Below are 27,880 nucleotides of genomic sequence, written 5' to 3'. Positions count from 1 at the left end.
ATGTGGAAGCTCAACAAGAGCAGCAAAGTTCTTCTGGACGACTCCCCCGAGGAGGAGGAGACGCGGCCCCGCGGCCCGCCGCCGCCCGCCGCCGCCTTCGCGGCCCCCCAGGTAAGAGCGGGGCCGGGGGCCGCGGGGTTCGGCCCCCTCCACTCCTGCCGGCGACATGAGTAATCAGTTTTCCACGCCGGGATGCGCGCCGCGATGGGCGAAGGTGCCGGTGTCGGTGCCGTGCGTGCGGCTGTCAGCGGTTTGGGGTCCTCGTTCGCTGTCTCTCTTCTTCCTGCACGGCTCTCCCTTGCTTCCCGTGCCTCTGCCCCGGCCCTGGGCAGCGCTTCGCCCGGCGCGGTGAATTACGCGACCATCCTTGGGCGAGCAGCCTGCGGATGGCCGTGTGTTTGTGTGCGGTGCTAAGTTCTGACAGGGTGGCTTCTGCTGGAGTTTTTGGTCGTAGCGGTTGGTTAGCTGTAGATAGCTGCAGTCTTATTGAAGGCTCTGACTGTTAAATGGTAAGTTGCGCTCCAGCAGTAACCTTCCCAATGAGCTGTCGTCAAACAAACACAATTGGAAAGGAAGGGCATCGGTCGAGCACCGGGCAAAACAACTACAAGAATGTTCACTGACTCTGTTCAAGAACTCGATAGCGATTCGGCATCAGCCCAGTTCAGCAGCCTGTTCAGCTTTCTTGCAGATCTGATCTTCCGTTGCCACCAAGCTGGGATTAGGCACAGCCCAAGCAGGTGGCTGCCTAGGGCTGCGGGCTGGTGGGATTTGTATTCGAGGTTGGCTACAAACACCCACCCCACTGCCTGCCCAGTGTCTCGGACCTGTCTTACTGGAAGAGCTGGCATGTATCTGGACAGCCTATCTCTGGTTGAGTTTCTGGTTGGTAGCTGTGATGGGTGTCAACACGTGGCTACTGCTGATGAGCAGCCTCCCCTAGTCACAGCAGATATTCACTCCCTCTCCCAGGAGCTAAAATCACTGCACTTATCTTCAGTGCAGCCTCATCTTGGCTATTCTTGTGCCCTGTGACCACAAGAGCCCTGTCTCCAGATGTGAAAATGCCTGTGGATAAATGGCACCTTCTTGTAAGAGGAGGAACAGATACTTATTTTGAAGAGTCTTTCAAGGGATGAAGAGGATTATGGGGTTGGATATGGGGTATGTCTCCTGCAGCTTCTCGTACCACATGTAGCGTTTACTCCCATGGTTCCTGTCCTCAGATGCTTGGAAATTTGTACTGCTTTCACTATGCTGCTGATTTGCTCTCTACAGCCCTCCTAGGCTTACTTACCTCCTGAAACCCACCACAAACATCCAGAGTCACCATATGCTTTGCAGGGACCGTTCCCTGCTCTTCTTCTCTACACACAAGAACTCCCAGACCCCTCTGATGCTCCTGACCCTAGCGTTCCCCAGATCAGAAGGTGTTTTTTTGGTCTTTCATCCTTACAATTCTCATATTACTTTTTCCTCAACTTTAGCAACAGAGATCTGGTGTGTTGTTTTTTGTTTGTTTGTTTGTTTTGTGTGTGTGCGTGTTTTTTTTGTCCCATTCTTTGTCTTCACTACCATAAGCTTACATTTCCTTAGGAGGGGATCTCAAGTTAAAATGGTATTGACAACAATTTCAGGTGCATATAGTTTGCCATTTTCATCAATTTTAATAAACTTCCCTTCTTGCTCTCAGAATATCTGTCACCTGTGGCACTAGGATAAAATGTACTTTTTGGTGTAGGAGATGGCAGGGGAAGAATAAATTATTCAGAAACCCTAAATGAAATATTCTTGAAGACAAATGGTTTTGGAAAGTTAGCAGGGCTCTAGTATAGGTTAGCCCTGAAACTGCTTTGGAGACAGTTCATGTTGTTTGTTCTGCTTCAAGTCTTGATTTTTAAATTTGGGAAAAACTGTTTTTAAAGGAATAATTTAAGATTTTGTTTAAGCTTTAAGGAATGATAGATACATGGAGAACTATGATCATCTGATTAATGTTTCTAACGATCCATCAAAGGTAGCACCTAGATCAGCCATAGGTACAAGTGTTTCTGAGACGTGATTCAGGCGGGCCTCAAGAAGAAAGTGGGAGGTAACGTAATGCACTTGTTAGATCTGATAGGGCTCAAGGGCCTCACTTTTAGCCTTTGTGATTTCTCACATTTCATCAGAACCTGCATTTGCTCCTAATAGTAGGGTCATGAGGGAGTGGAGGGCAGCAATGTACAGGGAGTTCAGCAGTGAGCTGTGCTACGTGGCTGTGTCCTGAGCTGCAGGAGGGCCATGGAATGGAATGGAGAAGATGTGGTTCTGGTATGGTAGCTGTGCAGGAGAAACTCAGTTTGCCTCTGCTGTGTTGGAGTTGTCATGGGCAGAATGTCTGAACTGTGGATGAAGAATGTTCTTATTGAGAAGAAAAGAATCCAGAGCTCCCTCATTTTCTGTCTCGAGGGCTAAGCTTTAAATAATTGATTGGGATGATCTTTAGTAGATTAAAAAAGCCCATCATTGGATTTTGGGCAGAAGTTTGCTGTTAGATTTCATTTCCTCTAGGTTCTTTCCTGATACACCAGTTGCTAAAATGGAAGGTTCACTGTCATCGTAGTGTTTGATTTATGCCGCTGTATGCAGTTTCTTCAAAGCTGGGAAAGATTGAAGGAGTTCTCGCTGTAGAACCTAGTAATTAGGGCATTCAGGAGCAGACAGCAACAAAGAATTAGGCTACTGGAATTAAAAAAGAAAAAAACCTTTGTGGCTGTACAGAAATTTTAATCATCCTATTTAGATATGGAAGGCTGATCTGGGCTTACACAAGCAGACGTTTGGATTTGCAGAGGTTCATGGTTTCACTCGCTTAAACCCAGAATTGTGATGGTTCTGTTTTTATGGAGAGTGGTTTGATTTTTTTTATTTATTTATTTATTTATTTATTTATTTATTTTTTTCCCAGGCACAAGAAAAACAAATTGCAGCGCATGAGAATGGCAGTGGGAGGAACTGCTAGTCTCTAGCTACTTTTTAGCAAAAGTTTCTGCATACGTTGAAGTATATTGAATTGTTAACACTTATTTAAAATAGTAAGCTGTTTCCTGAGATAAGAAAGACAAGTAAATTCTGAAACGATTTGTGTACGTGTGCACAATTGTTGTATATTATTATTTTTTTTTTTAGATCAGACAGTTTTAGGCTGAATCATAAAGGTTAATTTTAGTTTACTCTTCAAAGCATAAATATCTTACATTTATGCAATGAAGGTTCTTTATTGACTAGAGTTACAGTTAATGCATGAAGGCAACTTAATACGTGTGAGTAGTGCAAGTGTGTAAAATGAAATTAATGTCTTGTGTTTCTCTCTCAAAATATGCTTGAAACGTACAGTTATGCTTGCCAAACCTGCATTCAGTTTGTAATATACTCATTATGTTTCAAACTGGAGTTATATTTTTGGAATGGGAAAAATGTTTGGTTTTGACTTCTGCAAGGCAGTGTTTTGGCAGTCATGCTGTATTCTCCTTGATTAAAGTCTGCTGTAATCTAATCAGGCCTCAGAGATGTCAATGATGTGTCAATATTTCATGCTACTCTTACGTAAAATGGTGCTCAGCTTTGGAATCCGCCTATATATTAGGGCAGCTGATGAGTATCCAGCTAAATTGTATTATATTTTGCAACTTTGTCTTTCATGTTGAATGCTCCGGATCCCTCGTCTTTCTTGACCTGTTCCCTTCTGATGGTATTTTTGGTTATTTTCGCAGGGAATATGTGCAAAAACATGTTTAATGCTGAGTTTTGTTTAGACTTGCACACTGAACGTGTTTAAAGTTGAGTATACAGATTTTTAGTTATCTATTTTAATTAAGATGTTTAAATCTCTGGTACAATTTTGGGACTAGCTTTCATCTTCAGCTGAGCCGAACTCAGACAGACCCTGAAGGAATGGGTGGGAGCTGCACAGCATTTTGTATGCTCTACTAATACACTGAATAAGATTATTTTTTAATTAAAAAGAAGTAGTAAATGTTAATCAAGCTAATGTCTTTCCTTCACTTTCTAACCACTTAAATGTGTCTCAGGCTTTGCATGTGGTACTTTTACAATTTCTTTATACATATTCTTCTGTTGTAGCCAATTTTGTCATCTAAGTAATTCTTCTGACATTTTGTGGCATTTTCCTGGCTAACATCCATCACCTGTGTTCTGTTGTCGTTCCTGAACATCAGCCTGGGAGGACTGACAACAAAAGCTCTCCTGAAGCTTTCCTTGACTTGCCTTTCCTGTTTTTTTTTCGTCACATGCATCCTGCAGCAGTCGATCCTTTTTCTTTCTCAGCCTTCATGGAGCCCTGAAGAGAGCTGATGGTGTCTTGAGGTGTCTTTTTGCTGATACTACTGTTGTTGTTTATGACATAAGCTTAAGTTGTCCTTATCTTTCTGGTTCAGTTTCTTCAGCTGACTTCCCTTTGTTTCAGGACATTTACATTCAGATTTCTAGCCTTGCTTTCAAGATTTTTCTCAATACATCCCCTTCCTCTTGCCCATTTGTCACTTCTAACACTTGTATCTTCTTTGGAGTCAATTCTGCTTTACTAGCTCAGACAGCCTCTGTTTGTCCTCAGCCCTGTGTGTCTGCATCCCTGCAAGCACCATGTGGAATTATTCCTTTTGGCTGATCCAAAAATCCCATTCTTCTCAAAATCATTTCTGGAGATCCATCATCCCTAATCTGTTTGCTATATCTTTGTAGAGGTAGATGGACTATTTACACAGGCATATAGTGATAAGATAGGAATGGTTTTAAACTAAAAGAGCGGAGATTTAGGTTAAATTTTAAGTGGAACTTCTTACTCAGAGTGTGGTGAGGCACTGGCACAGGCTGCTCAGATAAGCTGTGGGTGCTGCATCCCTGGGCTCCCATCCCAGGGCTGGGTTAGGAGGAGCCCTGGACAGCCTGGTCTGGTGGGTGGCAGCCCTGCCCATGGTACAGGGGTTGGAACTGAATGGTTCTGACCATTCTACCATTCCATGATATGCTTTTGTAAAGCTAACAGAAGCATACTTTCCTAGCAGAGTGGAGATTGCATGCAGTTAGTATATGAACAAACTAGTACATAGTACTTTTTGAGAGAGAATTAATGTTTTTCATGTGCTTAATTCTTTACTACTGAAATAAATTAATAAAATGATTTCTTCCCTCGCTTTTGTAGAAACTTTTTGTCTGATTACATAAAAGCATCCATAAGATTTGTAGAGTTATTAGCATTTAGATGGATCCCTTGCCAGGTAGAGCAGTTTTCAGTCCTGACATCATCAGGGAATGATTTAGTGGAGGGTTGTTAGAGTTATGGTGGTATGATTAGATTGAGGTTTGACTTGATGATCTTGAAAGTCTTTTCCAACCTGAGCAATGCTATGATTCTTCTAGCTCATTGCGAAGGGCCAGGCTAGAGTGTGAATGTAGCACTGCACGTGAAGATGAAAGCAGCATCTCAAAAGGAAGTGGTGTGTTTGCTGTTGAACACCGTAACCAAAAATAAAGTGTTCAACCTGTTTTGCAGAAGCTATTCTACAAGAATGTTACCATTACTCATGCAAGAGGTTTTTTCTGGGGGATGTGTAATTTAACTTCAAATGCCATGCGTGACTCCATAAAAAAAATCATAAGTCAGATACTGTCTTTTGAACTATCATCATCTTCTGGTGTGGGTAAGTCATTACATCAGAGAAATTTTCAATCAGAAACATCATCAGAATCAAAAACTTCATTGGAATATTTACATTATTGAAGCAATTCAAGTCAAATTGATTATCCGACCATATTTTCAGTGTTGACATTGATAGTATTTCCCTCTTAATATAGTTGTTTCCAGTTCTTGGAGCATCCTTTAAATATTAAAAATTGGGCAAAAGCATATTCTTAATGAGCTCAGTTTTTAAAATTATTTTTAAGGTGTTAAGTAACATTCTTCCTAAAATATTATGTAAAGCAAAATCTGAGTAAGATGTCTTAGAATGACTTCTTATTACAGGCAGGTACAATAATGTGAGCAATTAATAAGATAACCTCCGTTAGTGATGAGAGAACTCAGAGCATCGGAATCTGCTGCTCTGAGATTTCTTTTTGTGATGCCAATAAAACGCAGAACTACGAAAGTATTTTTGTGTAAATACTTACATTTGGAAATTAATCTTTTCCAGTAACTCCTGCCGTTTGTATCGATTGACAGTAAAAATATGGAAATAATTCAGATATTCTATTTTGAAGTGTAAAAGAACGCAAAGCAATAACTGAAGAAGAAATGGTTGAATGAAACAGTTTGTCAAAATGCTAAACAAGTTTTTGACAGCTGTGAATGCTGATGGAAAAAACATCATCTTTGTTTTGATTCAGCCTTAGTAATATTTTAAACGGCGAAAAAATAGGAAAACTGTTTTTCATCATCCGGTCAATCTGGAGGATAATAGTTAATTGCAGAAGATGGGGACCTAGAATATGAAAGCAATTTTGAATACATTGGATGGGCTGTCGGCTGTATCTGAAATAGTCACCTGGATTTCTCAAAGGCAGCAAGGTGCAGCAAGCTCTTCTGCACATGGTCTGGTGAATTGTAAGATGAAAGTATAAGGTTCAAAGAGGAAAGCGCATTCTTTAACATAATTCATTTTTAAGCTTTCCTTTTCTTTGTGAACAAATTATTTTCCATTTTGCTGCAGAGCGGCAGAGGAGGCTGCCAGGATAGCAGTCACTGTCACTGTTCAGTCACTGTGGCATCTGAACTGGGTTATAGTGGAGATGCTTTTGTAATGCTGGAGAGTGATTTAGAGTACTAGAATGTTCTTTATATAGTTTTTGAGAAACCAGTTTAAAATGCCAAACACCTCTTGAGTGTGAAAAGACTTTGGGAGTACCTAGTTTAATATTTTTTATTGGTGATAATGATAAGTTTTCAGTGTACACCAGCTGTTCACATGGTTAGCTTGGTTTGTTCGCTTGTTTTGAACAAACATAGACATGGAAACAGCACTGAGCGACTGAGACCTAGCAGTAGATGAAGTATGGATGAGACTAAAATGGTCTTGGACTTAATCTTCTCTGCTATCAAGGAGAAGGGAAATTCGCAGTTCAACATGGAGTTCCATCTGTTGAACACCTGGCTTTGCATGAAAGCTTGGCTGTTCAGACTGCAGGCCTTGTGTCCTTGAAGGGCACGTTCCATTTTGCATCAGCATTAGGTACAGGTCTGTTTTTTTTTCCAGCCGTGTCCATCTACCATCTACGTTTGATCACAGTTGCTTCAAGCTGGTGATTTGAAAAGCATACGTATATCCACACATTGATTTTTCCAAGTGTATGTGTGTGTGATCAAGAATGTGAGGCTAAGACCAAAGTTACCTGCTGCTTTCTCCTTATTCCAGTGAGGAGTGTATTTTGTGCTAGTTTTGTTTCAGATCTAAAAGCAGATAAGCGGAGTGACTTTTGCTTTATTAATCTGTTGTAGACTTTATTTCTTTCATTTGATGTTATAGCAAAATCCTGCTCAAACCGAAGGAAGCAGGTTCTTTTGTTAGCTATATTGAAGATAGTGATCTGACAGCGGGATCTCGTCTGAGCGCGAGCTGGCTGTCTCCGGTCAGGCTGTGTATCTAGAGTTGTTCTCCTGTTTGGTTTGTAATCAGTGTTTTGGGAATCTTTCCAGCTTTGGAGGTTAACTTTGAGGTCTATAATCTTCTGAGCAATTTTTATTTTTTCTCCTCCATCTCCTATCTCTGGGTTACTTTGGGGCTTTGTGCAGGACTGGGAGTTGTTTTCAGTTTCTGCACGGCAAATATCTCCTCAGGTGGTGGTGGTTGTTTTTTTGTTCCACTTAAGTTATTCATCTGTGGTTCATAATCTAATTTGCACTTACAGGCATGATGACCTAGATGTTAAATTCCACTTAGTCCTTGATGAAGCATGGCAGTAGGCAGAAGAGATGTAACAGATCAGTGGAAGGGCAGTAATTTGTACCAAAAAGACTTATTCCTAAAATAGCCAGTTTTTCTTAGGTGCGTTCTACTTTGACAACCAGTGTATGTGTGATAGGAAGGCTCCATAACTGAGTAGAGAAAATCGATAATATGCCATTTAATGTACTAGAGCAGGAGAAAGACACAGAGGGCAACTTGATGATAGCATTTGCCTTAACTCTTTGGTGTCCAGTGTTTCTCATCGTGGACTGAATGATCTAAAGGGACTAATTAATTACTTTACCACAAAGGAAGCTGAGGGAAGTAGATTACAGTTTTGATCTCTGTACAAAAAGGTTTATGTGCTAGTTGAATTAATCCCTTGAGTACCCTATGGTTTGCAGCATGTCCAACAAAAGGGCACTTGTTTCCTTACGAAAACACACAGTGCATACCAACATTCTCGTGCCAGAACTGAAAGGCTATTCATGTTGATCAGCATTTCCCGCTTGCCTTAGTATTTAGGTGCCTGTTTCATTACTAAATGCTATAATGTACTCCATGTTTTTCTTTTAAGTTAAAGTAACTGTAAGCCTCTTAGACTGAAGTAAACTGGGATAATGTGTAAATGTCGGTGTTTCTTATGCAGCATGATAAAGCAAGTGTATCTTCACTTTTTACAAATAGCTGTGTTTGTCCCCTTAGAGGAGAATAAAAGAAAAAAATTGAAATTGTAGGTTCTTTGGTCCCTGATCAGTGATTAAAGTAGACTGTATCTGTAGAAGGGGGAAAAAAATGATTCCCCAGATAGCAGATGAAGGTGGGCTGTATGTGCCTTCCTGTCTCTTTTCAGACCTTCCTCATAGTGCTCCAGGCCCTGTCACTTTTCTTGTCACCCAGTGCGCAGGTTCTTCCCCGGCCATGTGAGTCAGTGAATGCTGTGGCTGCTGTGGAGCATGCTTTTTTCCTGCCTTGCTTTCCTCTACTTTCCCTAGCCACAAGTTTTCCAATAAATGTATAGAAATCATGTCTGCCTGAGACTGATAAATTCAAACCTAGTAGTGTTGGTTAGTTGAAACCTCCTTGGTGTCAGTCACAAGTTACTGAAAGCACCTAGGATGTACAGATGGATGTCAGATATGCATCACAGTTGACCAACTCTTCATCTCTTAGATCTCTTAGAATCATAGAATGGCTTGGATTGGAAGGGGCCTTAAAGACCATATAGTTCCAATCCTCCTGCCATGGGCTGGGTTGCCGCCCAACAGCTCAGGCTGTCCAGGGCCCCATCCAACCTGGCCTTGAGTACCTGCAGGGATGGGGCATCCATAGCTTCTCTGGGCAGCTGTGCCAGTGCCTCTGAGTATTAATTTCTACCTAACATCTAAACTAAATGTCCCCTTTGGTAGTTTAAAACTGTTCCCCCTTGTCCTGTCACTAGAGATCTTCAGAGAGCCCTATCCTGCACAGGGGCTTTTGGCCTCTTGATGGGTCTTCCACTCCTGTAAAATGTGTTTTGAGCAATGGATTCTCCCCAGTTGCTTTTCTGAGGGATTAATATCCTTTTGTCTTCATACTTTGTATCATTTTACTCTGTGTTGCCTTTGAACTGTCAATCCCCCACTGTATGAGTGTCCTCCTGAGAGCTACTGCTTGTTGGTTATGAGGATCACATTCTATGTCTGTGAGTAGTAACATGTGGATGCATTAACAACACAACCCTGCTTGTCACAGTTAGTAGAAAAGGTTCAGTTTTATTATTTTTTTAACTGTCATTGTGAATGACATCTTTTGTCAGAGATGGTGTTCCTGTTTTCCTATGCCTGTTATCTGGCTCCCCAGCCCTGTGAGATGCTCACCGCATCCCTCAGCTTTTCCCTAAAACCTTGCACTGTGAAAGTCGTTTTGCATTTTTGTTTCTGTATGCTCTGGCTTGGTGGAGGCTGTATGCCTTTGCCCTTTCATCTTTTCTTTATGCATTGTCATATTTTTATAATCCCTCTTAATATATTTGGAAAGCTGAAAGAATGAAAGTGAGAGGTGTTGTTTCTCTGGGAGGTACCAATGGTGCCTTGTTTGTTCTGGAGATAGCATTGTGCTTTTGTACCTGGCGGCTCTGACAGCTCTGGATGGTTGAAATCACTTTTCCTCTTACCGTATTTTTCCTGGAGGCTTTTCTAGTACTTGACTTTTTCTTTGGGGTGAAAAATTTGGACAAATCGGATGAGAGTTCTCTAGCTCTAACTCTGGAATTCTGTGTGGCATTCCTGTTCAAAACATTGCCAGTGATTCCACAATTCTCTCTTAAAGATGGGGATGAAAAAACTAATTTTCATTCTGGAGTATTGCACAGACGTTAACTTTGTAGTTTTTAGTATCCCATCTACAATGATATTCTTTATTAGGAAAATTGACTAAAATGCGGAAGTTCAGTAACTTATTGAGGTCACAGCATGCAATAGTCTCATTTTTGGTGATGATAGAAGTTCCTGACTTTGTATTCTGCCCCAGCAGTCTGCAAATCACTGTTTCCAACATACAGTTGTTGTTGAAGTACAGTGGGATGGTCTTCATGCTGGTTCTAGAAATGTTCGTCACCTCTTGTACAGTATGAAGGATTGCCTGTATTAGGAAACATTACTAGGAAAACTACTAGGAAAACTAGGAAACATTACAATAAATATAATCAAAAAAGGATGTGTGGGATGAGAAGGTGACCTCTCCAAGAGGAGGCTGATACTTCAGGGGTCCCTCATGACTCAATACACCTAATACTTCTTTGTAAGCTTTCTCACCTCTTCCTAATGCTGTTAGCAAAGGGACAGGTCTTTGGGCGTTTTGTGTAGAGATGTGTGGTTTTATTTATATGGAGTTACCTTAAAAAATAAACAACAACAACAAAAAAATCCTGAGCACATAAACTTGTTAGTATTTCCTTTTAGTTGAAAAAGATAGGAGTGGACAAATTTGATTTTGAAGTGATAGTTGTCTGTCATAAGAAAAAAAGGGTCCAAAGTAGCTACTGGGAATTCTGTGAAATTGTCACTTCAGAGGGGCTTTCTATAAACTGTTATCCTGTAATTTCTGTGAGGGTTTTTTATGTTTGTTTTGTTTTTTAGAATTGCTCTTAAATTATGTGAGTTTAGGTTTTTGTCCCTATTACAGACTACTGGTATTTGGAATTACGCGTAGAGCAAAAAATGTATACATGTATCTTGTTAAAACATAGACAAAGATGAGAAAATCCCACCATTCTTTATATACTGTGGTTCACTTCTCATATTGTTCTTTGACCTGTAAACTGTTCCTGGTACTTATCTTACTTGTCCTGTCTTGGGGGGCATGTTGATAGCTGGCTTGAGTGCACAGAGATACTAACTTGATTCAAAGATGGACAGAAATGCTGCCCTATTAAATTACCTTTGCTGGCATTGTCAGTACTCTGGTTTTCATCAGAGATCTTGAAGATAGAAGAGAAAGGAATGCAGGCAAAAGTCTGTAATGAAGAGGAAATATAGTGATTTTTGATGTGAAAGTGGAGAGAATCTTTGGACATTGCCTACTCCAGGCTATGGACACTGCATAGAGCAACATCTACAAAAAAACTGCAGCCATAACTATTAATTTAAGATTCAAGTTAAATTTTAAATTTCAGTTGTGTGGAAATCCTTCTGACATAAGGCTTTTGGGGCTCTCTTTTCGGTTGGTGTGGGGCTTTTGGTTTTGTAGGGATTTGATTTTGTGTTTTTGCTCCTGGTGCAGCGTTAGCTGTGATGTTTGCTTAGTTCTGTGGTGTTTTGAATGATGTTTTGAATAGAATAAAAGCATTTATGAGTATTCTAAAATATTGCTGCTGATTGTCCAACTGAACTGACCACGAGCCTTTTTTTATCTTTATTCTTTTCTTTTTGGAGAATAAAGACCAGTTTCTTCATGATGAAGTTCCATCTTCAGTGTCTCAACTTGCAACAAAGGTAAATACCTGTTCTTTGGAAGTGTAGCACGTTGTATATCATGTATATACACTTCACTCTGTGTGTGTTAGGAGCTTTGCTTTTTATTGTGTGCAGCCTGAATTAAGGAGGATATTTATGTACTTTATTGTTGGTTTTATCATTATTTGTGGTCCTTCCTCATAGTGTCATGGATTTCTCATTGAAGTAATGTTAGCAGCCTAGTAGTTGCAAGGAAATAAATCAGTGTTCTAATTATTTTTTGGAAGAAAAGTTCCTGTATTTTTATTCTTTCATGTAGTATGTATTAAAGCATATATATATTGAAAAGAAAATAAGAATCCACAGGAATTAACTGAAGGGCAATCTAAAGTAAAGAAGAACTGAATATTACCTGTGCTGAAAATATGATCACTGGGAGAGATTTTTATATCTGTTGCATTAAATGTGTAACTCAGCTGGCTCTGTGACCACAAGGACTTTATCTTGTATCTCTTTATGGAAAGTTGGCATTGAGTAATATATTTTTTTACCTTGATATGTGTCCAAGAATATCTTTAATGGTCTTCAACTACAGTGCTAGAAGATGAAAGAACTGGAAGTCACTGTGATATGCTAGAGCTTGTTTTGAAATTCCACAGGTATAGAGAAAAGCATTTAAAAACAGTGTCATTAGCGTAATAGGATACTTCACATTAACATGTATAAACTGAACATCTGCCTCTCTTACTTCTTTTTTGTTCTACTTGAGATGCAGCATGATTTTCACTGAAAATAGCAGTGCAGTTATGCTATATCTTTCTGCTTTTTAGAAAAAAAAATGTATTCCTCCTTCTGGATACCTAAACTGGTATGTTTTTTATGTCAGATGATAAATGTTTAGGAAAAGAATCTTGACATCTCTTTGTTTTATATTGAAGCTTTTTTTGTCCATTTCTTAGTCATTCAGGAAGACTTGCTAACTGTGTGTTTTGGTTTCAGGGGAAAAAAAGGCCCCAGGGCAAACCACTGAGCTGCGGTATTTTTCTGTTGTAAAATAAAATCCCCTTGTCTTAAAAAAGTAATTCACTAAAACCGCTCCTTATCCTTCTCATCTTATTTTTCTTTATTGTTGTTTCTGAAAGCACTTCTGAGTTTTATTTGGTTCTTCTGTCTTAGGAGCTGTCAGTAAAGTGGTATCCCATGAGTTCCAAAATCCTTAATATAGAAGGCTTTTTATATGTGTGGCCTTTTCAGTGGATGTGTTTCATGAATGAGTCTCCATGTAGAAACAGTATAATGAAGAACAATGGAGTTGTTCAAGAAAAGGGATCCTGATTTGGTATGCCTGCCCTTTAGGGAAATAGCCTTTAAGGACAGCCCTTAAAGCTGAAGTTTTAGGCCAATCCTCATTGCCATTCTGACAGAAAAGCCTTTGACCTGGATCTGAAGGTGCACAAGCAGGAGCTGGTCCTAGTGGCTGAAGCTATAGGCTGCAGAATGAGCTTACATTGTGCTCATGCAAGAAGTTGCCCACCCTGCACTGAGAACAAGCTGGGTTCAATGCTGGAGTTTTCCAGTTCCCTTTTCCTGTTTCACCTAGAAGTCAGGTACAGCTGGTCAGAAAGCCATGTGGCATCTCCATTGGAGGAGCTGTGAAATCCCTAGTGGTACACTGGGAGAGGCAGAAGCTGAAACCCATTGCACATCACTCTTTGGCTTCAGCTAAGCTCATCTCAGTGAACAGAGCTCAGCATTGAACTTCAGCATTAGAAGCACAGCAGAGGCATCACCTGCAATTGTTACCAGGCCACCTTTTGAAGAGACAAATAGTTTGGAGGAACAAGGTACATTATCTTAGCAATGGTACTAGAGGTGTTGGGAAGTCTAGTAGGGCCAAATTCTGGAGTTTCTCTCCAAAAGTAATCGTTGGTCTGCACACCAAGAAAGTTGAGATCCTTCCCAAAAATGCTTTGATAGCTGGGAAACAAATTTGGAGGGGGCTTGGTTTTTTCATTTTGAATTCTTCGTTGTTTGGATTCTTGCGTGTTATGAATAGGCTTCCTATAATGTGGGAACAGGACTTCTTTAGTTAAAGCCGATTGACATTTTTTATTATAAAACACTTAGTTGTAACTTTATTGACCTGTAAAGTACTTATATGGAAAATTCCTCCCTGGCTTTTTATTTTGACAGGGTGGCAGAGGAGGGAGGAAAGCTGCAGGACAAACAGTTGTTTCTCCTCAGTCGTGTTGGAGGGAAAAATTTGGTTTTGTTTCCATTTAAAAAAGAAAATTGCGCACACTTTTTGTGGAGTGCTTTTACATTGCTGGAGGATTTTGATTCACCAGTTGTGAATCCTGTGTGAAAATACTTGTGACGGTCTGCTCAAACTTGGCCAAAACATACATTTCTAGAAATCTCATTTCATACATGCTGAGTTGAGGCTTTTTAGGGATTAGCTGCTTAACTACACAACAGCACTGAACATGCTGATTCTCACTGCAGGTATACGGAGCACAGAATTGCTCTTTTTGGTTGCTAAGACTCTTGTTATGTGGTTTCTTGTAGCCCACAGAGAGTGACTTCTGTTCCCCGGAGCCCTGCTGGTTAGCAGTCAAGAAGTAGAAAACTCTAATGAGAATATATTGCAAGTGCTACTACCCATTCATGAAGCAGTAGTTTTAGTCAGAGTGATGTTCAAACATACTTGAATCATTCACTTTGAAATGTTAACTATTTATCATATACCTCTAATGTATGTCCCAAATCCTTACTGTTGTTCTTCAACTTGATTGAGACTATGCTTATCTCCTCCCCACCATAATGCAGCATTCATGTACAATTAACTATTTTCAGTTAAGTGTAGTCATCTTCTTTAGTATGTGTTCATCTATATGTGCATATATATGTTTCTGCAACATACTGTTTACTTTTAGGAGTGTTCTACTTCTTTGGTATATAACTGTTAGTATTCCTCATTCGTCACATTATAGCCTAATTTTTCATGAACCTTCTTAACATAATGTGGAGCTCTAATTATGAACTGCGTACCTGTGACAATAAAATCAACTGAAAAGTCATCTCAGCGATGCTTTGCTGTTTCCCAGTAGACTCTGATGGCTCATTTATTACTCATTGCCTGTCTACTTAGTATGGGAAACAGAGGGTCATGTCAATCATCTGAATTTGTTGGTGTAGTGAAAACTGGTATATTTAAAGTAGTTTATTTGCAGTGATACTTCTCAAGTTTACAGGAGACTTCCAAATAAGGGGACCTGACCCTTTCTGGTGTACTTTACATATCAAGTTAACTATTGATAGATGTTTGTTCCCTTTTTTTTTTTTTTTTTGTCTAAAGATGGAACAAAATCAGTGTATGTAGTTTATATGTAGCTAATTCACTTGGATCAATATGGGCAGCGAAACAGAAAAACCTTCCTAAAGGGTTGAGATTACGGGGGTGAGTTCAGGGAAGCCACCTACAAGGCTCTGTGGAGGGAAGATGGCTGCAATTTTTATTGCTAGAATTCATATAGTAATTTCTGCTACAAAAAAATGTTCTGTTGCCCCTAACCTCTATGTTGTTTAGTGACTATCTGACTCTGACATCTTTTATTGAGCTGATTCTTATCGTTAACCAAAAGAACGCAAAAAACAAATGACTTAGTGTTCTGCTTACTTAGTAATTTCATCTGATCTTCCACAGTATCACAGGGGTACAAAACCATGGGATAAGGAAGGAGGTATAAATGTCAGTAGGTAATGAACTGGATCTGCCCTTTACAGCAGCAGTGTCTGATCTGCCATCGTGTGAAAGTTCTCCCCAGGAATCTGTCTGACAGATGGGCACCAATACTAAAGGTTTGGCAAAGGCAGAGCGGAGGCAATAGCAGTGAGGAGGGAAAAAATTGCAGGCAGTTGGACTAGGGATGGACAGACTGTATCCTTTACATGATGTTCTGGAAGTGGCTGCTTGTACTCCCATGTCAGAAGATACACTAATTAAATGGCTGCTTTTTCAGCGTAGAGGGAGTTCTTCATAAGCTGGAATTAACACTACGGAAGGCAGGGGAAGAAGATGATGGTTTTTCAGTAGTCTGCCTGTTGATAGATTAATCTACATTTCACTTCTACTGATCCTTTTAGGTGATTGCACAGAGCATTGTGATGCAGATTTTCAAGACCTAAAATGGATGTTAGGGGGAAAGTATGTTATGGCTGTTATGATGGGAGTACCCCATGCTCTCACAGTCAAGCTAGCATGAGAGCAGCCTCTGATCCTATTTCACACAGCGCTGAAATGACATCTTGAGATGTTTCTGCTTTGCTTCTCATGGGCATTTTCGAAAAACAGTAGACTGTGGCATCCGACTTGGTCTACTAGAGGCTTAGCCCTTCTAACTTTTGAAGTTACAAGACTAGCTGTTAGTTGTAATCTGTTTTTCTTAGCAGTCCCCTTTGGGTCCTTCACTTATCTTTTGTTTTCAAGTTTTTGTTTTGTTTTAAACCTGGAGTTTTGACTGTATACTCAGTTCTTTTCCAGTGGTATCAGCTTTGATTTTCTGAAATCTTCTCCTATGAGCTTAAGAATAGTCTGTCCTGCCAACCAGGGAAGCAGGCAGAGGTGACGGGAGACCTGTGTGAATGAGCAAGATGTTTCTGGAAAAAAAACAAAACCAAGAATATGTAGAAACATATGGAAGGTGAATGCAAGGTCAAGAGATGGAAGGGGAACATAAAGACACTCTCTAAGCATGCAGGGATGACGTTAGGAAAGCCAGAACCCACTTAGAGTTAAATCTGGTGACGGAAATAAAGAGCAACAATGAAAGGCTTCTGCAGGTACTTCAGAAGCACAGAGAATATTGAGAAGATGGAACCTGACTCTTATCAGTGGTGACCAGTGAATGGGCAGGAGGCAGTGGGCTCAAAGTGAGAAGAAGAAATTCCATTTAATGAGAACAAAATATGTTTTCACCATGAATGTGGTGAAGTCCTGAACAGGCTGTCCAGAAAGGCTGCAGAGTCTCCCCCTGTGGAGATGTTCTGGTTCCAACTGGACGCAGTCCTGGGTAAGCTGCTCTGAGCGTCCCTGCTTCGAGCAGTGTGTGTGGATAGATACCTCCAAAGGTCTCTTCCAGCCACATGGACTCTGTGGTTCTTTGAACTTTGGATACTGAATTATTTCTTTTTCCATTGATGCACGGAAAAAGTACTTTAAAAGTTTGTGAATATGAACTAGTCAGTTATAAATGTGGACTTATCTGAAAACTTTAGGAGTAGTACTTTTGAGCTTTGTGTAGACTGTTACATCACAAAAATGAAATACAGAACTTCTACAAGTGGCTTAGTGGCTCAAAGACTGTATCAGTAGTTTATTTTCATATATTGCATAACTTTGCAAAGTAGTTGAAACTGCTGCGTGTCAGACTCAAGGTTTTGGAGAGTGGTGACTTCAGGATCTCTTCACTGAATTGTACCTACTAGCAGATACAGTTGTAATGACTCCAGCTGCACTGGGAGTCATACTTACTTCTAGGTTAAGCAAACACATCTTGCTGTGTTAGGGAATCTTTTAAGTACATGGCAGATACATGACACTCATGATCAAAAAGAAAGATCACAGTCTCAGTAGTTCAGCGGCTAGAAATTAAGTGATGGAAGTATATCTTAAAAGTTAACTGTATAGGCATACTTCATTCTGGTGGTCTTAAAGAATGGAGTGACAGCTTTGGTGGAGGGGGAAGGGAAGGGTGGTGGATGTCATCTGCCTGAAATTCTGCAAGGCCATTGGCATGGTCTCTCTGAATTGGAGAGGTGTGGATTTGAAGGATGGACTGTTTGATGGATTAGGAACTGGCTGGCTGGACGCAGCCAAAGAGTTGTGATCAATGGTTCTGTGTCAGAGTGGAGGCCGGTCACAAGCGGTGTCCCTCAGGGGTCGGTCTTGGGACCGGTGCTCTGCAGCATCTTCATCAGCGACACAGACGATGGCATCGAGTGCATCCTCAGCAAGTTTGCAGGTGACACCAAGCTGAGCCAGACAATACATTGGAGGGAAGCCATGCAGAGAGGGACCTGGGCAGGCTGGAGAAGCAGGTCCCTGAAAACCTAACGAGGTTCAATACGGCGAAGTGCAGGATGCAATCCCAGGTATTCATACAAACTAGGGGAAGAGCTCCTGGAGAGCAGCCCTGCGAAGGACTTGGGGGTCCTGGTGGACAAGAAGCTGAACATGAGCCAGCAGTGTGTGCTCACAGCCCAGGAGGCCAACTGTGTTCTGGGCTGCATTAACAAAGGGGTGGCCAGCAGGGACAGGGAGGTGATTGTCCCCCTCTACTCGGCTCTTGTGAGGCCCCATCTGCAGCACTGCATCCAGGCCTGGGGCCCCCAGTACAGGAAGGATGTGGAGCTCTTGGAACAGATCCAGAGGAGGTCCACTAAGATGATCAGAGGGCTGGAGCACCTCTCCTATGAGGAAAGGTTGAGGGAACTGGGCTTGTTTAGCTTGGAGAAGAGAAGGCTCCAGGGAGACCTCATTGTGGCCTTCCAGAACTTGAAGGGAGTGTATAAACAGGAGGGGGAATGGCTGTTTATGAGGGTGGATAGTGATAGGACAAGGGGGAATGGTTTTAAACTGAGACGGGGAGGTTTAGGTTAGATATTGGGAGGAAGTTTTTCACCCAGAGGGTGGTGACACACTGGAACAGGTTGCACAGGAGGTTGTGGATGCCCCATCCCTGGAGGCATTCAGGGCCAGGCTGGATGTGGCTCTGGGCAGCCTGGTCTGGTGATTGGCGACCCTGCACATAGCAGGGGGTTGGAACTAGATGAGCATTGTGGTCCTTTTCAACCCAGGCCACTCTATGATTCTGTGATATGATTCTGTGCTGAAGGAATAGTACAATGTAGTATATGTAGTTACTGATTTACACACAGGTAGAACCAGCAGCCAGCCTTCTATACATTTTTATCTAGAGACCTGCGTATGGCCTCTGCTGACATTGAATGGGCTTCTTCTAATAACTGTTCTTGAAGTCATCGGCAGATCTGCATCAAGCTTCATGAAATTAGATGTAAAAATATCCAAAGGTAAAAATGTGGAAAATATGTGTCTAGATATTAACAGGATTTTATTACAAAAAGGGTTTGGTCTTTTTTCTTTTTTAATTTTCTTTTAGACGTAGGATTACTTGAGTGTCCAAAACAATGCAGCAAAGGTTGGAGTTGTATCAGTGAGATATGCATAATTTTCTAGATGAAAAGAAGAGGTATGTGTGTAAAGGTATACCCTTTCTACATTAAACATAGGCGTGCATAGCTGCTTCTCTCCAAATGGCCTTTTGTCAGCGCTGTTCTTTAAAGGCACATACAATTTAAGTTAGGCCAGTTGCCTCTCTGCATTAGATTTCTGTCTGAAAACTGTAATGAGATGGTTCTTTTATTTTCATTGTTTCATCTGCAGGTTATTACGTTTGATGAACCATTATTTTTGAAGATAGACAGGCGTATGTCTAAGTTAGACCACTGAGAGCTATGGAGTCATTTATCAAGCCTAAAGGATTAAGGCAGTAAGAGTTGTTAGCAAAGGTTCCTGCCCATAGAGGCTTGAAATGGGAGAGCCTGAGTAAGGTAGCAGAAGAGAAAGGCTACTTCAAGATCTAACATCTTGGAGAGTCCCATTTTTGGGATATTTATTGTAGATGACCTGCATTGCAGTGACAGGAATCTAAAACACAGTAACAAAATCCTCGTGTTAAACTCGTTAATGCATTTAACAGAACAACAGAAAAAGCTGACAGGGCTGGGCCTTTAAAGGCTAGGACTGAATATTAGACCTCTGTTTACACCATGGCATTTCCAAGCATTAAATATTGCTTGCAGAGGCTCCTAGCTTTGGTGCAAGGACTAGGCATGGAGAGGTAAGGTATCTGAAGGCACCATCCGTGGCTTGCCTGGTTTTGTCTGATGCTATTGCCAGTACCAGTTGTTTGCAGCATATGTAAGGCTAGTCTGCCACAGGGATGGAAAGCTGAAGTTAGCTGTCTATGTATTTGTAACATAATTAAAATAGCATTTGTTTGTGTATGAGAGTTTTCTTATAATCTGTACACACTTTGTTCTAATGGTGGAAAAAAATACATATATAGAAGCAATTGCTTTTCTTATGGAGCTATGAGGAAGCCTGTGGCTTTTGGTAAGATCAGGTGTTGGTTTGGGAAGAAGTGGGCAGAGCAGTAACAGAGCACTGGATTATGGTGAACGCAGTCTTCTTGGTATGTGCCTGGTATGTCCATATCCCACAGGTGAGAGCAAGGAGAGCTATAGAATCCTTAGAGTTGAAAGGGACCTCTGAAGGCCATCTAGTCCAACTGCCCTGCAGTGAGCAGGGACACCACAGCAAGATCAGGTTGCCCAGGGCCCGATCCAGCCTCATCTTGAAAGTTTCCAGGGATAGGGCATCTACCACATCTCTGGGCAACCTATTCCAGTGCCTCACTGCCTTCACTGTAAAAGACTTTTTCCTTATATCTTACCTAAATCTATCATCTTTAAGCTTGAATACATTTCCCCTTGTTCTTTCACCACAGACCTTGCTAAAGAATCTGTCCCCTTCTTGCTCAGCCTTCTCTCTTCAGAGGTCCCCAGAGCTGTGCTTAAATCTGGATCCCTGTTTGTATCCCAGCAAAATGAAATGGAGTGGACAGAAAGTCTAGGTAAGATCTTCCTGGTAGTCCTCAAGTGGCCTGCTCTGTCTGCTGGCCCTTAGTATCTGGGATTGTTCAGGAGTGAGTATGGAGGTGGGTAAGAAACACAGACAGGAGAGCAAGAGATGGAAATACTCCATGGCTGACATATAGCGGGAAGAGCACTGACTCTCCTAAACTGTGGAAGTTGTGGTTTTCTGCAAACAGGGATGTTGGCAGTATTTGTGTTTTCCTACCTGATTTGCACTCAATTCATAGGGGATATTATCATGCATCTTTTAACACCTATGGGGGCATAACAGCTATCATCTGTAATTGCTTAAAATGTCAAATTTATACTAATTTGTACCAGTGAGTTCTGCAGAAAGAACAAAGTGTAATAATAGGTGATGAATTAGCCTTCACTTATGTTGACACTACAATTTTCTTTTGATTGTTTATGTATTTCATAATGCATTGTATTTTCAATGTAATCAGGTTATCAATAATAGACTGTGCCATCCTTGCTAGACTGCAAGAAATGACAAGCAACTTCTATGTTCTGTTAGGCATGTGTGTTTGCATTTTATAGTCACTAAACATATTACCAAAAGAAAAACAAGCCGTAACTTTTTCTTTGAGGGAGAGGGATTTAAACCCTCAATACTGTTGGAAATCTTTTTGCTGGGATGGTTAAACTTATGGCCTGAATGTAGAGAGCAGACTGTAATGCACCCAGTGGTGCCTGTGTCACATCTTGCTGCTGAACCAACACACGTACCACCCCCTTCTGTTTGCACGGCCATAAGATGTACTCTGGGTGAGTTTAAAAACAGGAACAATTGTGCAAAGCAGGTAAAATCTAAGGAGTTTCATAATTCCATGTCCTGCCTGTTGTGGTCCCTTCTAGCAATGACTGCTCATTTCAGTTCTGTCTTCTGAAACCACTTGAAAGTGTTTGCTCAGCTGCCTAGATTTCCCATGTCTCCCTGCATAGATTCCCTTTGTCACCCTTCTTATGTATGATAGATGAACATGCAGCCAGCAGCTCTTGGCTGCAGGAGAGCACCCAGGAGCCCAGCTGCACTTTTCGACATCATTTCTCAGCTCCTGCTGACCAGCAAGGTTTTGTGCTCTTTACTCAGCAGGAAACAGCTCTGTCTGCAGTCACCCAATGTAGTCTTTCTCAAAAGGAGAGAGAGAGCCTCCGTGCTCCCAGCTGCATGGCACGAGAGAAGTGGGACTGTGGCTGCCCATCAGCCACCTAAGCAGTCAGAGCTGGCACGCGCTCTGCTTAAATTCTGTAATGCACATCTATGAGTATGTTTACTTCTCTGCATAGGTTCAAGGTGCAAGTTTCCGGGGTTGGAAGGAAGTGACATCTATGTTCAATAAAGATGATGAACAGCAATTGCTGGCCGGATGCAAGTCTCCAAAATCCAAAGGGTGAGTTAATCTGATTGTTCTATCTGCTGTAAAAATACACAAACTGGAACAGAAAATAGCTCTGCAAAACATTGAAGGAAGAGGCTGAAAAGCAGTAGTGTTCAGCTCCTGGAAGTTAAATCACAGAGAAAGGTTTATGTGCATTTCAGAGCTATTCATTGTAAGTTAAACACTCGTAAAGCATGCTGTGCTAGGAAAGGATGGTACTGTTGATAACCTATTTAGGCATGTCAGGAAGAAGAGGGAATTCAGCTGTGTAAAGGTTTCTGAGTAAGAGTCATCTGTGACCTCTTTTCTCTTACCGATTTATTTACAGTTGAGCTTAGCTTCTTTAACATGCTTTACTTCCTTTTATGAAGTCTTGTCTGCACCTGTGAATGCTAAGTGATGTAGCTGTGTCAGGTTCTGCAGATCTTCCCTTTTGAAGCTGAAATGCTCACAGGGCAGTTCTGTACTGTGTTGTGGCTACGGCCCTTGTCTGAACAGAGAGACCTCTTCCCAGGGCTGACTGTTTTGCTATTACAGCAACGTGTAGAGTTTACATCCATACATTGCCTGATTACATTGGTCATGAACAGGAGGAAATGTGCCATTCACCAGCTCCAGCCACATAAAGGTTTTGCTAAGACCTGCCATCGTATGTTTTGTTTCCAATTGGCATCAAAAAAGATGCATTTCAGTATGTTTGTGTATTTATGTGCATATAAATGCATATGTGTGTGTATGCATGTGCACATATTTAAAATACATATATTTCCATGTCATTTTGAGCCTCTTCAGTAAGTTCCCAGTTCTAGTTTCCATACAGTTTTCTTGGTATTAAGATGCTAAGGTTGCTTCAAGGATCCTATGCAATTTATGCAGAAAGTAGAAATGAAATAAACCAGTGAAGAGAGTGGAGGCAGTATGAAGACTGTTACAGTAAATAGGAAAGGAGGTTTGTAGTGCCCTATGATTATTTCTATATGCATGTATTTTATGTCTGGGGTGTTTTCCTGTAACCACGTGCCACGACTTCTACGTAACTTTTAAGTAAGCACACAACTTTTCAAGTGCTGTAGGCACAAAATATAAGAATAGTGATTGGAGTCTGTGCCTGGCCTTAACAAGTTGACAATTCTACAAATGTTAAGTTCACTGAAGGAAAAGCCCTTTTAAAGGTATTGGTTCCGTTGCTTCCACTAAAATATGATAGCACTGAACTCCTTAAGCTAAGCTTTTGTTCATGGGAAAAAAATCTTTTAATAGAAATATTCATAGTATTTCAGTGGGTGTTTTATTTGTGGCTAATTTGTATGCTAGTAGTGGATAATGCTTTCAGTATTCTTCTTAGCTCACTGAACCATGAAGATTGTGTGTTTCACCACCAGTATTCAGTCTTTTGCGTTCTGTTTTTTGGTTACACCTATAACCTTGTACATAAACTTATTCATGGACATTTGACATTTTGTACCTTTTGTACTTCAAATGCTACTCACTGCATATACAAAATAATTCTTCTTAATATGAGAAATGTATTAGCATAACTAGCCTTTTAAATGTCTCTGAGAGATTATTTGTATGTATTACACACAAAGGGGTTTTTTTCTCATTTTTGGGAGGGTAATTTTGGAATTTCTTCTCAGAAAAATGAAACAACTGTTTTCAAACTACTGTGCATATCTTTGAGGGGAAAAAAAAAAGTACTGGTCTCTATGAAGTCCTAATACTGTATTTAAAATGTTTTAGGATATAATGTGTAACTGCAAAGGTGGTAGCAGGAATATGAAACTGAGGAAAGTACTGAGTGGGTGTTTAAAGCTAATGGTAGACAAAATACCTTCATAATACTTCTGCTGTCCTAGTGCTGGGTTTGGGATTTGTTTTGATGAATGTCCTAAATTGTTGTAATGCAAGCTAAAATGCTCCATACATTTCCAGAGGCACTTCCAGTTCATAGAACCATAGAATCACCAAGGTTGGAAAAGACCTCCAAAACCATCCAGTCCAGCCACCTACCCCCAGTATTTCCCTACTGAACCATGGCCCTCCGTACAACATCCAGGCATTTCTTGAACACCTCATGGGATGGTGACTCACCCCTGGGCAGCCCATTCCAGCACCTGACCCTCTTTTCCTAATAACCAACCTGAATGCACCCGGCACAACTTGAGGCCATTCCCTCTAGTCCTATCGCTAGTTTCAGGGGAGAAGAGGCCGACCCCCACCTCACCACCACCTCCTTGTAGGTGGTTCTGGAGAGTGATGAGGTCGCCACTGAGCCTCCTCATCTCCAGACTGAACAATCCCAGCTCCCTCAGTCACTCCTCATAAGGCCCGTGCTCACGTGTTAAGAGTGGGGAGTTCTATTATCATAAATTGTGATACTCAGTCCAGATACCTGCAGTCCTTATACCTACAGGAAGGTATTTTTCCTGAAGATGACAATGATGGATGTGCTGTCATAGAACAGCAACTGACTTCTTAGTGAAGATGCAGAGCTAGCTTTGGGTAAAATTCAAGGTGCTTCGGTTCTGTTGGATAAAAGCATTCGCTCCTGTAAAACATAATTATTTAATTGAATGTTATTAATAACTGTTAAGTGCCTTGTTAAATGAAGAAATTCATCACCTAATCGTTGTTATTTTCTAGAACAAACCTAAAATTAAAGGAAGAAATGAAGTCAGAAAAGAAGCCAGGTTTTTGGGACAGTTTGGTGATAAAGCAGAATGTCCAGTCTAGGAAACCAGATGAGATTGAGGGCTGGGAACCACCACAGATTACTGCTGCTGATTCTGCCAGCGATGCAGCAACTGCTTTAAGTGACTATTCAGCCTGGTCAGGCTGGGAAGATGAAACCAAAGGCTCCACAAAGTACACGAACCTGGCCAGCTCAGGAAACAGTTCCAGGTGGAGTATCAAATCAGCTGGAAAGCTGGTTAGTATTAGACGTCAGAGCAAAGGTAACCTTACTGACAACTGGGAAGAACTGGAATGATGCTGGTGATGTGAAATACTTTGTACGTAAGAAGAGAAAGGTTCCATGATTTACTTGTGTGTTTAAACCAAAATCCAATCTGCTCAATATTGCACCTTTATACAGTACTTTGTTTTATTCCAATTGTTACAAATTTTTGCTCACCTGATAGTAAATTTTCTTATTACATTGTTAAATAGCTATGTTTTCCACACTAAAAAAAAAAAGTAGAGAATCTATTTTGTGCCTATATTTCACATTCAGACTCTGTGGTTTGTTTGATTGTTGGTTTTACCAAAAAAAAAAAGAAAAAAGAGTAATTCCTTAGTGAATGTATACACTGATTGTAAATTTGACTGCCTTACGTAGGAACTTCCACTAGCTTGAGGTCCTGTGTGTTTTTTTTTTCCTGGTATTTGAGGGTCACTCAAAATTTCAGTTTTGATGCTGTCCCTTTTAAAATAAGAGTACTGATGTGTAGCTTGCAGGAAGGATGCTTATACTTAGTAGACTGTTTTCCAAATCTTCAGCCTCAGCATATGCTTCAGCTTGTGCACAGAAGATGCTCAACTGTCACAATGTGCTTTGTGTGAAATGGGAAAATATGACTCCAGTGTAATTTGTTCAGTCACGGGAACTTCACCAGTAGTCAGGTCGAATGGGTCTTCCAGAGCTTTTTGTACTGAATGTTGTTTGACAAAGCTGAACTTGTCAGTTTTTAAGATGCATGCCATGCCAAAAATAGAAATGACTGTGAATTTGGAAAGTGGCAGTGGGTAGAGTGAAAGATCTCAGTGTTCAGTATGCAGAGTCCTGAATCTGTGGATAAGTCGCTTCTTATGGAAGGATAAATTATTTCCTTTTTACAGTAGCTGGTCCCTGTTCTACAAACAACTTTGTTTTGTACAATTTGTTGATTGCCCCTCATCCTTCCCTCCATAAGCAGTGATTGAAATGGACTGGCATTTTCAAGACAACTGAGCCATCACAAGGCTGTGCATGCATGCAGTTTCTGAAGCATTTTTGCTACAAAGCTCTGTCTTATTTGCTACTGATACTTTCAGTTTTGGTAAAAGAGGGCGAAGTGTTAATCTGGAGATTTGAAATGTACATAGAATACTTAAAGTGCCTCTTTCTAGCATATTGTCTCTCATCAGCAGTGCAGCCAATGTCAGATCCAAAGTTGGTCTCCATTTCATTTCTATATAAACCTATATAAACACTACTTTTAACATCCATGGAAAACAGATCAAACCAAAAGTTTCATGGCAGACATGAACAGAAGCCTTTTCTGTCCTGTTTGTAAAACTGGTGTAACTGAACTGAAAAGCAGTGTTGACTGTCTAGCAATGTGGCCAGTACAAAAGGAAGGTCAGGTTAGTATTTGAGAGAAAATCAGCATTTTTACAAGGAAATGTATATCTTTATATTTAATAGATATCCTGTAAACGTATTTTTGCAAGAAGCTTATGCTTGTGAAAAGGGATGCATGCAGTCTTCTTCTAAGCTTGTACCTTTTTTCTCTTACTGCCACATTATTCCTTTCTCAGTGCTCTCTTTCTCCTCACTCTTCCAATTCATGTAACATTTTCTGCCTTATGGTTCCTGCATAGGTATTCTTTGGAGTTTCCTGTTGAGGTGAGCCTGGAGAGACGTAACAAAATGGATTTTTGTCTTTTTTTTTTTGGTTGAGTTTAATAGGATGTTAAAAGATATTGTTCTTAATTTTGCATAGAACAGCATCAGTGTTTTGTGCTACAAAACAGGATCTTGTAACTGGCAAATGTATTATAAATTGGCATTATATATTAAAAAATACAGAGGAGAAAGAGTTAGCATTTATATTGAGTTATTTAGTCTGTGAATAAACTCTGTTATTTGCCTTTGGCAAGTGCATATGCTGAGGTTAATTATAGGAAAGCATTAGGGTTCTGGGGTAAAGTATGCTGCATTTTATAGTTAATGGAATACCCTCTAAGCCAAAGGCATGAGCTGGTGTTGAGTTTGGTTGTTGGTGCTGACCTAAAAGACCAGAAGGAGATCTGCTGGCAGCCCTTGGGATTTTACTCTCCAAGGTGGGCTGAGAGCTTTTAATTTCCCTCCTGAAGAAACTATTTATACTGTGACCAGTAAAGATTTTGCCTTGCACATTATACTGTCAAGTGCCTGTTTCTCACCTTGATGATGTGTTTGATGCACAGCTTAACTGCAAAATATTTTGATTTGTTTTTAAAGTTATGATAAGGACTATGCTCGTGAAGCTGAAGTCTGCAGAAAACAAAATTTATCTGAGTGGGAAATCGAGATGTGTAAACTTAAGGTATGATTTATTGATGGAAGGTTTGGTGTGCTTTCTAAGTGATATTTCCTCAGAAAAAAAAAACAAAAACGTTTTAAGGATGAACATTATTAAATTTAATATAATTTATTGTTATGATTTGATGTTATTTGTCTTGAGAACTCACTGGTGTGAGCTTTTCTTTTCTTGTGTTTTTAAACTTGTCTGAATTCTCAGAATGGGGTCCTCTTTTCTTTTACCTTCTTTAGATGCTTAACTACATTTACATTTATGGGCTCAAACTATACACGGCTCCATATGTGGAATAAGTGTAGAATATGTCCCTCAATATTTGTTCTGAAATTGCATTTCAATCTATGTGAAATGATTTAGAAGAAGATAGCATTGAGATTGTATAATAAGATTGCACAAAATAAAATATAGTTTATATTGCTTTCTCGTAGCCAATCTGCATGATTGTTGGCGTGGTTTTAACGGGAATTAAAAGCTTTGTGTGGCTGTAAGTAGTCACTTAACTCTAAGCAAAGTTTTTGGAGTATTTTTATTTATTAGCATCATTTGCAGAAAGAAAAATAGTATTTTCCATATGAATAAAGATTTAGTTTGAACTGAAA

The 27,880-nt window shown here is 40.4% G+C and overlaps 1 protein-coding gene across 1 annotated transcript; it reads left to right on the top strand.

Moving 5' to 3' along the window:
* On the top strand, positions 1–27,880 carry LOC122160796 (testis development related protein). Its single transcript, XM_042819689.1, has 4 exons — positions 1–111; positions 11,858–11,917; positions 21,908–22,011; positions 24,643–27,880. Exons 1-4 carry the CDS (start codon positions 1–3, stop codon positions 24,986–24,988), a joined length of 621 nt encoding a protein of 206 aa, XP_042675623.1. The 3' UTR covers positions 24,989–27,880.

The sequence above is a fragment of the Centrocercus urophasianus genome, unplaced genomic scaffold (assembly GCF_019232065.1).
Source record: "Centrocercus urophasianus isolate 14NV4802_14NV808 unplaced genomic scaffold, USGS_Curo_1.0 seq_10, whole genome shotgun sequence".
Lineage (NCBI taxonomy): Eukaryota > Metazoa > Chordata > Aves > Galliformes > Phasianidae > Centrocercus > Centrocercus urophasianus.
This window is presented reverse-complemented; position numbering and strand designations above follow the sequence as displayed.

Excerpts from the sequence above, each read along its gene's own strand:
- LOC122160796 (XM_042819689.1), top strand. The coding sequence starts at position 1 with ATGTGGAAGCTCAACAAGAGCAGCAAAGTTCTTCTGGACGACTCCCCC. Across the intron at positions 112-11,857 it reads CCGCCTTCGCGGCCCCCCAG|AATAAAGACCAGTTTCTTCA; the intron begins GTAAGAGCGGGG and ends TTCTTTTTGGAG. Across the intron at positions 22,012-24,642 it reads AAGTCTCCAAAATCCAAAGG|AACAAACCTAAAATTAAAGG; the intron begins GTGAGTTAATCT and ends GTTATTTTCTAG.